This window comes from Vanessa tameamea, chromosome Z (genome assembly GCF_037043105.1).
Source record: "Vanessa tameamea isolate UH-Manoa-2023 chromosome Z, ilVanTame1 primary haplotype, whole genome shotgun sequence".
NCBI classification, from domain to species: domain Eukaryota; kingdom Metazoa; phylum Arthropoda; class Insecta; order Lepidoptera; family Nymphalidae; genus Vanessa; species Vanessa tameamea.
This window is the reverse complement of record NC_087341.1, coordinates 3,211,151-3,223,960: the sequence shown is the minus strand read 5'-3', so window position 1 is coordinate 3,223,960 and position 12,810 is coordinate 3,211,151. Positions and strand designations below refer to the sequence as shown.

Genomic DNA, 12,810 nt, shown 5'->3' with positions numbered 1-12,810 from the left:
AACTCGATTTATTGATCATAAACTAATCCAATATATAGCTAGTATGAACTAGTTTATAATATATTTTGCGTCTACAATTACGCAGAATTTTCAATTATACTGGATTCGATCAAATTCTAGCAATAAAACTGTATTATCAGTTACACTAAGTATTATATTATTCAATCTCAATAACTGTGTTTTTATTTTCATTAATATTTTGTTTTATTATCGTTCTAACTTAATATTTGGCGTCTTTCTATTAGGTTCAACGCATTTATATGTTACATAGTCAAATTAAGTTTGGCCAACATTTCAAACTTTTCTTTATCAGCATTTTTTTTTTCAACAGGAGTCATCCCCGATACCTCCGGGTGGCCAGATGCCCGTAATGCCGCATCCCATATCATTGGGACCGCCGACAGCGCAAATGATGCCACCTCAACCGCCATCCCAGCGTCCTCCATTTGCTCGAGAATATCATTTTCTCGACATTGAACTTCGTTTTGGCATGCTTCAGGTAAATGTTTATTCGTATATAATTTGCCGTAAATTTAAATAAATAATAAATAAAAGAGGTAGGGGGATGTGTAGTGCTCTAAGGAGCAACACGCTTCCGTATATTCTATTTACAAATATCCTAAAGATCTGAATAATACGAATCTTAACAGATGATTGAATATTAATTTATGTTGAAATAATTAATTTAGTGTTCCTGGGTAAAGTAAAAATATAGTAAGTTCTATGTGACGTATATAACGGGCGTATTTACTAACCCGCATTGGAGCTGTTTAGTGGAATAGCCTTCACCTCAAGAGCACTTAATCCAGCAGTAAAACATTTGAAAATTGTTACTAATTAATTTTATATATAATTTTAAAAAAATCATTGAATTGGTGGATGTGTCACTGTTTTTGTTGTTTTGCCTGACAGCGATGTAAATTTACATAGACTCGGGCGTGATCCTAGCGTTCGATAATGTTCAATTATCTATTCGTATTTGTCCCCCGTTATGAAATAATACATTTTTACGTACCAACTATGTAATTATAACATAGCGTCAGTGGTCACACCAGTGGCACGAGATTCTTTATAAATCTAACATGAGAACAATGCGACGAATAATAAAATATAAAATGCTGCCCAAAATAACGGACCACCTTTTCAGTTTTTTAATTTTTATTTACGTTTTCTTTATGAAAAGTATTTATAAAATAAATACTAAAATATTAACACTCTTGTGACACAGAGTGTTTATATACGTAAATAAAAAATTATACAAAAATGAAAATCTTAAAAGTTTAAATTAATTTTAATTGTAATATAAAATAAAATAGCCGTTAATTGGCCAAAATTGTCTTCAGTAATTCGGTACTCAGTTATATTAACGATCATGTATGTAATCGGATTAAAATACCGTAACACGACGTAGGCCGATTACCGATATGTCGAACATTATCTGAAATTACATTTATGTCCGATTTGGCAACGGTTAAACAACCCACGTCAATTTGTACCACTTCGGTAGCAAACTAAATTTCAAGGTCTACAAATTAGACCGATGCTAAAAGCTGGTATAATTTGGTGAGTTTAATAAACACGAATATTGGACTGATGGTCGAGGAGTCAAAAGTAAGCAAACAACTAAATTGGAAATTATAAATCATCTCGTATTTGATCTTGAATAAAATAGGTACGTAAAACTCACACCTTCACATTGTAAGAGAAAATCTGTAAGGTATTAGGTATTAATGTGCAGTGTACGGCGTGGTGGTGCACTTAAGCTCCTTAATATGAACCTTTGCCTTTATGGTTTTTTTTTTTCTTAATCTTTGGCAAAGAAGAGGGCAAAAGCAATAAGATCAATACAAATGTATAATTACAATATTACGCTACGTCATCGTATTATATTTCATATAAATAATCAACAAATTAATTGAAAATTTTAATTAATGAATTAATGAAAAATCGCTGATATATTTATCCGTATGGATATTCGACAACATAAATCATCAACTATAGGAGTCACACGATATTCGCGGACGAATTTGAGAAGGAAATTTACGAGAGCAGCGGCTTCACACGAGTCGATTACATGCTTAATTGAAAGAGATCTTAACCGTCTGAACAGGCTGAAATTTTCAATCTACATGAAACAACAAATATGTTTTCATTAAAGTGTGATCTCGCAACAATTTTGAAGACATATTTGTAATTTAATATAATGCATGCATTATAAAAAAATATTTTTATAATGTAATAAAAATAATGGGTTGTCTACGAGTTTACGAACTCAACGACTTGATGCTCGATTATACTTTATTCATTAATATTACACGTTTGACAAAAGCTAAATAAAGTAACTTCAATGAAAGATATTTTTATATAAATATTATATTTCATTAGAATCAATATGTATATTTATAGTTATGAGACATACAATAGTTTGTGACAGAACTTTAATTTATACGTATATTTTCTTTACACTTTGGAATTTTAGCTGATAGTTTTAGAAATATTACGTGATATTTAACTAAAGGCGTGAAAAAACATTCCGGTCATATTATGCATGGTTGCATTAGCACGGGACAAAATGCGATGCTCGTGCGAGGTCGCAAAGAGCGTCATTTCCAAAAGGATTCTGATCATGAGCGTCTGAAAATAATTTTATTATTTATTTTTTAATAAATTCTAAGAGCTCATAAGTTTCAATGCAGCGTTATAATTATAGCTGACACGGTCTATAACCTATCTTATGACACAATTATTAATATTAATAGAAATGAAAGTCATATAGGAAGCTCGATAGCTCTCTAAAAAATAAAGAATACTACAAAATTGCTCATTTAGTAGCAGAAAATTAAGTCTCATTGCTAAGTTTCAGTTCGATCGCCGCCCCGTGTAGAATTGGTCGATATTGGTTTAATCGGATAACGCCACGTTTAACTTAAACGTATTTAAACGATTCGATGGAAATTACATTCAACAGGATGGGATCGTAAAATATTATTACTACTTTATATGTAGTATAAGTTAACATATATTCATAACATTAGTAAGAGTAATTGTGATAAAAAGTAAAGTAGGTCTGTGAATGAGCCACTGCTGAGATAAAGCATCATCTTCTGTATTTGATGACAATATTTGGAGGATTATTTATAACATATGTAGGTTATTCCTCTTATATGCTCCAATGCGGATTAATAAATTCACAGGTAACAGATTTCACACAGGTTCTGACATGTTGCGCTTCAGTGCCGAGTCATAACATATAAACACATATTAGGTACATGAAAATGTAGAGGTTCTCTGTCGGGTTCAAACTCTCAATATTTGGTTGACATACACATGCCTCGACTCTTTGAATTTGGCCAGTGTAAATTTGTAAATATGTTGCGTAAAAAATATGCTCTTAAAATTCATTATATAAAATATAAATCAATTTTACTTAAACTTTGATTTGAAAAAAAGGAATATCTAGAATATCTGTCATAAAAACAGTAAAACATTTATCGCGTGCATTGTTCAAAGAGTATTTTAAAGGTTAATTGTATTAAATCATTTTTATTTTATCACATCGTTTCGGTAATTTCATTTGAAGGCGCGTAAAAATATATTTAATTTTAAAGCTCTGTAATAATACAGCTGAAAGCCTTTAGCTGATAAAAACCTTAAAACCTTTATGTAATATACCTTATTACGAAACCCGTTTGCCCGATTTTTAATTAACATCAATCAACGTTTAGTAAAAAATATAACCCAACAAGTCCACGGCATTTAACTGAGGATTTTTGAATTTTTTTAGTGACTATTGCATTGAATAAACATCAAAGCCTGCCAGTAGATGTGAATGTGTTAACCTTTCGATTTATTTCGAAGCGGACAAAGTGACTCGTGAAATTAAAGAGAGGTAACCAGAACGATGTGAGTTTTACCAAATTACAACGCAGCGGTACTAAATAGGAGTAGCTTGCTCAGAGCACATCTCGCATACCGTATTCACACACTGATGTCACAATACAACTCACATACGTTGGCAAGCTTTGCCATTTTTTAAATAAATAAATGCAAATCGATGTTATGTATATTACAGTACAGCGTTTTATACTGTGACCGTGTTCTGAACGTATCAGGTATGAAAAGAAGCTCGACACGGACTACGATGCCCCTAAAATATATTAACAGCGGACCACACTCATATACAAAGGTTTTAGTAACCATAAAATCCGCGTATCATATACGTATGATTCCTGTTGACTTATCTAAAATATATCCTTTGTATAGAGAAGTGTGAGACTATGCCCGTCACGTGCCATAGAAGGGGAGCCCAAGAGAAACATATCTTTCGGATTTACTCGAGCGCGACAGATAACATAATTTCTTGCTTGCTAAGTGTACCTTCACCATAAATAAGCCCTTTATATAAAAATTAGTATAGTAAAAAAAACGATCGTCAGAAATACTCAAGTGCGTCAGATTTAGGTAAGGATGGTAATCTGACGAGTTAAGCGTGAGCTCGTTACGCTCAGAAGAACATTGGTGCATCTAAAGTATATATGACACGCTCTGGTATTTACGTATGTCTTTTTTTAAATTCATTTTTAAACCTGTAGACTCCTTCCCCCTTCACTGAAATGGGAAACATTATATCATTTGTTTATAATTCACAGTCCAATCAGTTCATGACACTCGAGTAACACACACAAACACAGTAACGAGCACAGAGCGCATCGGCATCGGTAAAATATCCTCGCCGACAATTGGTGACGCTCCGTGCATGGCACGAGACGATGCTGATCGGTGACGGAACGGTCTAGTGGGCATTATTCAAACTTCTCGTGATACGTAGCACGGTCACGGTATGTGACGTAGTATGGATGGACCTTTATAGTTAAATTAAATGTATATGTATTTATATATAATAAGAAATATTCTAACACGCATTCTACCGCGTTCGACGTGCACGTGTTCGTTTATAGGGCGACAAAGTCATATCCACAATCATATTTTTATTTTGCTTTTAGATCATCGAAGCGCTACATTTCATGCACTACAGCATTAGGCAAATCCACCGCAACATTTGCCCGCAAATCATCATCGTTACTAAGCGGGGGACTTGGAAGCTCTTTGGACTCGAATTTGTCGGTAAGTCTATAATACATCAGTGCATGACTTTATTTGTTAGTAATGAAACAAGTGTGTTTAATTATGCTTTAGAAATCAGGTACCTGGAGGTGACTCGTATATATTTAAATGAAAGCGCTGTAGTTCTCGATCGACGGTTCTATATTTTATTGTTTTACTTTAACTCGCAAACCTTGCTTCACTTAATATGATCTGTAAAATGACGATTCAAAAGTGCTTGTAAAAGCCTACTTGAATAAAGTATATTTTGATTTTGTGATGTGCGAATAATGAAACCCGGTGACTACATTAAAAAATGGATTCGTATCTCTTACGCATACTAAGAGTATCTAATAAACGTGTTAATATTTTATTGTAATAATAGTATATAAATTTTATGTAAATTAAAATGTACTATATTCATGTAAGTAAGCTTTTAAAAGATCATTTGAGTGGTTATTTTACAGGATTATGTAAAGGATCTCGTCGTCGATCTCGACGAGAAGCGAAAAGAAAATCTGTATTCTTCTCTCCATCAATTAAATTAAGTAACTACGTATTTTTTTTCAGTTACGTAAGAATTATTTACATTAAGGCCTAATTTTTTTTACAAAAAATACGACCGCGTGGATTGTTGGCAAGGGTTCAGCATTTCCCGGTTGAATATGAATTCCGATGCTCTGGATAAAAAAATAATTAGATCTCCTTCTGATTCCGCTTCCACTGGTGACAACCAATGGAGGCAATAAGACGAGGTGTTATACTAACTAAAAACAATTGAATTTATATGCCCGTAACTTGTATGAGTATCAACAAATACTGACTCAAAGCTATTTCTACCTTATCATCGTTATAATCTTGTATTGAATAATGTACTTACTTACCTGTTTAAAAATAAATAAATTGAATAAGTAAATAAATAAATAAATTCGAAATAAATCGCGTTGTATTTAATTAATACGAAAGTTAAATAAGTCGATTACTTAATGCTTTCGAGTGGATCGTTTGTAAAGGTATTCGATTGTAAGTAGAAAACTCGAACATAACATGAATATATATTTATATAATGTACCGTGAAAACATTTGCGATTGTATATCGCAGACTCTTTGAAGTATACTTCAATTTGTTACGACGACCTACATGGATTAAAAAATAAATAATTTACAAAAGAGCCGATAATTATTTCAACTCCAACATAAGGTAAATAAATTAAAAGCTCGTTAAGGGATGTTATAGCTGAGCAAAGATTTGTTCTCTCATTAGAAGCATTTAGTTTTCAGTAATTAAAATTTTATACTTGTTATTATTAGATCTTTAATTATATTTTGTATTTGAATAATAATAATAACGTCGTCTTGACGGATAGCAGCCGTAACGACCTGTTTTATAATTTAGCCAATCGTCTGAACTACAATGGTCACAATGCAAAATTGTGTAAGAAAACACTTCTGCCCGCGTTATTATCTGAATCTTATAGTCTGATGGGAGAGCAAGGACACATCGGAGAGATTAGGCTCAAAACAATTGTCTCCATGTGCCTTCCAAGGGACAGGAACTACCGTGCACACTTGTGACTCAGCTCTACCAACTTCAAATTTCCAGCCTGCTACTGAGAATTCCTTAGAAATATGTAATTACTATAATTAGTAAGACGAAATTGAAATCGTCAAATAATTATATTTAACTTGTTATGTAACGCGATTTGCGTTACATAACCGTTGACACATTTACAAAGAGCTATTCGATCGATTAAAATATTTTCAGACTTTCATAATGCCCAACTTTATTTTGGACATTAAATCAATTAACAACTACAATACTACCTTGCACTTTGATGTTGTATTTAGTTCGAGAGAATTTTAGTTTAATTTTATATATAATTTATATCTAATGAGATACGTACATATATGTACGCTTGTTAGATACCAGGTACTGTACATTATTTTATTTTAAATATATTATTATTTCACTATAATGTATTCATATATTATGTTTATATCTGCCTTGTACACCCCTACCTCTTTCTATATCTGTTTCTTTCCTCTACCCTGAGGTTGCCTGGAAGAGATCGCTGTTTAGCGATAAGGCCGCCTCTTGTGCGTCTTTCTTAAATGTGATTCAACTTTATGTTTACTGGTGTACAATAAAGAGTATTTTGATTTGATTTTATTTACAATTAACAAGTTAATACATTAACAACCGAAGATTTTAATATTATTTTAGTTAACTAGAAATGTAATTAAAATAGGAACTCGTTAATAAATAATACTCAGCGAAAATCGATTATGTTATTAAAAACAAACATTCTGAACTAGCAATATTGTATACAATAATGAATAACTAAGTACATGATTCACTTCAAACTATACAAAATTGCAATGGAGTTTTAAGATAGAGGACAGTTTCGGAGTAGTTTGTCAATAAATAAAACGATAGTTACAAGGTTTCTGATATCGAAATCTGATACCGATATTATATAGGTGAATGTGAAAACTCTTCACAATATAAATATTGCAAAATACAAATATTGAAGTCAAAGAATGAACTTATAACTTGGAAAACAGAATCGAGGTCGAATCGCTTGTGTCTTACAAGATGTTTGTAGGGATAAAAAGAATCGTAATAAATATTGATGAACTATGATGGATCAACTGAGGGTTAACAGGTTCAATGTAAAGCTAACGCCAGTGTCGCAATGTAAATTCCAACGAGAAGAAACTCTTTACTTAATTACGCCTTCTCTGTAACGAAGTTGTAATTATGTATTTAACTAGGTATTTTTACTATACAGTATAAACAAGTATAGTTTGAACATTTTGTGCTCATTCGCGGCTTCAATGCGAATTATAATTTTGTTTTATTTATACAGGTTTACATAGAAAATTATTTCATATTAAATTTCAATGCTAAATATTATATCGTTAGGGATAACTAACACGTTGAAGGTAACTCTAGAACCATTATCAATTTTAATTACTTTGAAAATTGTTAAAATCAACATAATTTACATGCGACCTCATCGTTCTGAGTTTCGGCATAGTGCCGGACAATGTGCATTGATTGTAATCAGTTGTCATTTACTTTATCAGTACGAAGCTTAGCTTAACTATGTACGTTTGTTTGTATTTAGTTTATTTTGCTTTACATATCTAGCATGCGAAAGCGATCCTGTGGCGCAAGCTGAAATGACGGAGAGGGTACCGCTGGTTTTTTTAGTGCGTATTCCGGTGTACTAGGGCGCAATAGAGTCGTCCTGGGCACCGGCGTGTAAACTTCACGTGGGGGAAACGCGTAATGTGTTTTCACAGCGAGAAAAAAAGGGCAATATTGCCATAATAGCAATAACAAAAGATTTATTTATCAAAAATGCAATTCGTATTGTTTTTATTTCTGATTAAAATCTCCATAAAAGTTTAATAAAATTACTCTCAAACGATAATTTTATAGTGTTAATAAGTTAAACCGCACTCAGATCAATTTTACATCGTTAAAATTGGGAATATAAAATGCACATTGCCTGAGATTATCATATTACAAAACAAAATTTTTATATAACAATTTCATTAGGTAATTTGGTTTGAATGATTATGGTTATATATATCAATTTTAATACGAATATATTTTGGCACATAGTTCTCTAGTAACACAAGTTGAATAACCTTTCAATCTTTAAAGATAAATTAAGCGAGGACTCCTTTGTACACGCCATTAGAAGTCCTTCAATTTCAAAAACTCATTTAGGACGACCAAACTTAAAATTGTTCTTTCAAGTTCATCTTGTAAAAACGGAATCCCTGCTATTTATAAAGAATGTCTATGGAACCTATTGATTGATGAACAAAGTTTGAGGAGTAATGAAATTCTTTTAAACGTAAATGTATAATAATATGCTTTAAGCAGTATGCACTGTACTAATACTGACTCCTGTAGCCATCGCGATACTTGTCATCAACCGCTGTCCCTATAATTTTTACTTTATTTACTTGAATTTGTCAATCAATTGGGATTTACAATAACTCCTACATTATATGCAATATCGTTTTTTCAATAATGGCAACACAGTTGGCGACCCCTTTAAACAGGTGTCACAGATGAAAAATGCTAATTTCAAAATTTAAAATAGTGGAGCTGTTCGCAGGCACTGTTCCTAAAATATTTTATTTTAAAATTATCATTTATTATTTTTAACTTTGTGCAAGGGCCCTCGTCCGTGATAGCGCGTTTTCGGCTTTTCGGACATGAAAAGCGAACATACGAGTAGGTGTGGGATGAATGTGATGATGAATAAACTTGCAAATAATAACGATATCAAAATAGGATGCTAATCACGTGTGAATAGTCAGTGTTGTTTAGGTTTGATATACCTATTCATACAATTAGGTACTTTGATTTTGCCTTGCCTGACCAATGTCGATATAATATTACGCTTACTGTTTCTCTCAAATCATATTATTACTTTAAATATTTGTTTACGATTGATGAAATGCCAGTGTTAAGTAGCGTTGTAATTGACTAATTATTAAGGTGACTATATTATGTATATAAATATATATATTTCAATGGTAAACAATTTAATACCTTGACCTTACTATTTACGTATATTTTTATTAAATATATATACAGGATAATGTTACAATATTTATATAATACGATTTATCGATCCGACAAGAAATTACGACTACTGAATTTCTTACCGGTTCATCTTGGTAGAATCTACATTCCGAACAGGTGGCAGCTTTACGTTTCCAGTTACAGTAATATAGTTGCTTAAAAGGTCGATTCAAAATTTTTCTTAACACCTCCTTGAAATAAGTATATTTTGATTTAAATTTTTATATTAATATTATTGTATATTATGAATATAAGTTGAAATATTAACGCCAAAGGCATCGACTCATTGATTATCTTTTATCTATTATTACTAGCTAGTTAGCTAGGACGAGTGCGTCCGTAACACTGGAAATGTAAACTACTTATCTACTTTAGAAGCGTACGGTGAAATAGCTGATTCGGGTTGTTACAGACGGATTTACACAAATCCCTTTCACGAATGGAAAACGACAAAAGCTTCAGTTTAAAGTAATAATATAACTCCAAATATCTAATTTATTTCAAGTAGGTCAACGTCGTATATAGATCTTAGGATTGTAAATAGTCTTTTAGGATCCAATTAGAAACACCCGAATAAAAACTCTTGAGAAATATAATGATTTCATTTGTAATTATAATTAAAAAGTTAATATCGAAGTCTTAGGTAAGATTGCGTCAGACTTATTTGGATGTGTGCGAGTTTGTGAATGTGTTAAATGTTTTTATGTATGTATGTAAGATATATTGTGTATATGTGTATAGGTTGTATAGTAATGTTATGTACGAGTATTTTGATAACAATATTACAAAGATGTCAAATTTGATTGTTTGTATGTATGGGTTTATAAGTGGAACAAATTCTTGTGTGCTGTTGGGTAAGATTATATTTATAGCATATAATTTTCTTTGTTAATAAATCAAACGCAGCCGGTGCGGTCTCTAGTACTTTATAAAACCAAAAAGGTAATACATATCGAAAAATATACATCCCATGGTTGCAAACTTAATTCTAGTAATTAAATTCATTATTCATTGAAAACAAGAAATTGTGAGAATACTGTTATATTCTGATTTTGCGGAAGTATTGGTAATTTAATACAGGTACACGTACATATGTTTGTGTGGGTGCGTATGAGTGTACATGAGGCCAATGATGTAATAGTGAGTGGAAATGTTTATTACACAAACAAAAACCAATCATCATCGATATCAATTACATATCAACAATTTTTTTATCATTTAAAAATTATACTACGTCGATTGCAATTGTCTTTTTGAATGTGCTGTTTATATATCTATATATGTACATACATATATATATATATACATTGTAAATGGAATATTTTGTAATTGCACACAAATTTAATCGTCAATAGTAAGGAATATTAGAGTAGATACATTCATTATATTTAATTCCGATGAAAAATTTAATTCTTCACAAATGATAAAAACGCCGCTTAAAAAAATAATGCCTCATCACAATTTGACTACAACTTTGCTATCAGAAACTCTTTTATAGGTTAAACCTTGGATACTAATCCGGGACTTCTAGGTTCGTATAAGCTAAACTAAGCTTCAGATAAATTAACATACACTTTAAATTACGTATGATTTTTCTGATTGATTAACCTTTTTCTATCGTTAAAGTTGGATATATCTACCAAGCAACGAAACTGGGGTAACCATTTTGCTTGGTAGATATATATTAATTTGTCTAAAAAATAGTTTTATGAATACGTAGTTACATATAAATCGTGCATAATGCCTGTAAACTACTACAGTTGAACCGCTTTCATTGAACAAACCTTCAGGACTATACAAATTCAAGTTTCCTAATAATGTTTTCCTGCTTCTTTTACTGCAAGATCATTGGCGCTTGCTAGGATTTGATTTCACTAACTTCGGTAACTCACATAGACCATGTGAGCGTCATCTCCGCTGACACTGTATCACGACGTCAACTTGCACATAAAGGAAATTCTCTTTGTTCAAGTATCTCATATCAACGGCACATAATACGTGTATTTTTAATAAAAGACTCACTTACCGAGAAAAGCTCGGTAAGTGCATATCCAACTCGATTGTTGGATTACATTCGATATTGCTCGCAGTCTGTCAAATACACACGTAATTTTTCATTATCGTGAAACTCGACTTTGTTCTTACTGAATAAGTCTACGTAACGTGAATAAACACTTTTATTATATATATCTGATTGATATAAATTTAAAATTATATATATGAAAATTATATTTACCTATGTGTCCGGATCACGGTCACCCTGTTATCTTTTTTTTTTTATGGCATTGATTGGCGGACGAGCATATGGGCCACCTGATGGTAAGTGGTTACCACCGCCCATAGACAAAGGCGCTGTAAGAAATATTAACCATTCCTTACATCACCTATGCGCCACCAACCTTGGGAACTAAGATGTTATGTCCCTTGTGCCTGTGATTACACTGGCTCACTCAGCCTTCTAACCGGAACACAACAATACAGAGTACTGTTATTTGGCGGTAGAATATCTGATGAGTGGGTGGTACCTACCCAGACGGGCTTGCACAAAGCCCTACCACCAAGTGAAATTCGTTTCAGCCTTTGTGACCATCTCGAAAAATATAATACCATCAATTCAGCTCATTTAAAATAATTTTAGAGATCCGCTAATAGACAAATTACAGTTATGAACTCTTGACATTTCAAAATAGCTCGACCATATAAAATATCACACAATTACAGTATGTCGATAATATCATAGAGGAGGTTCATATGCAACACACATGAGCCCCGTGTCCGTCCCCTGTGAACCAATATCAGTACCTAACTATCAGATACTAATTCCAGAGCGCTTAATAACAGCAAAAACCGTTACCGTTAAATCCTACCAATAAATACATACTCGATAAATAGTTTATGTTAAACCTCGTTTATACATTATAAATTTATAATTGCACTTGCTATTCAACACGTGCCGCCTACTTGTTAAGTTCTTTACTCAACTCGAATACCTATGTATTTAACTCAGGCCCGTGCATAATATATAAACTTACTTGAAATAATAAAAGTTTAAAAAATTAAATAAAGTATCATTTCATTCTCGATGAGAGCCGAGA

At 32.1% G+C, this 12,810-nt stretch overlaps 1 protein-coding gene across 2 annotated transcripts in view; it reads left to right on the top strand.

Moving 5' to 3' along the window:
- The window catches only part of Bma (black match), a 171,813-nt gene that overhangs the window by 136,835 nt on the left and 22,168 nt on the right, over positions 1-12,810 (top strand). For both annotated transcript variants that reach the window (XM_026644507.2, XM_026644506.2), the window contains exons 4-5: positions 332-499; positions 5,004-5,124. In XM_026644507.2, the coding sequence (XP_026500292.1) occupies positions 332-499; positions 5,004-5,124 (289 nt within the window). The remainder of the gene's footprint in view (positions 1-331; positions 500-5,003; positions 5,125-12,810) is intronic.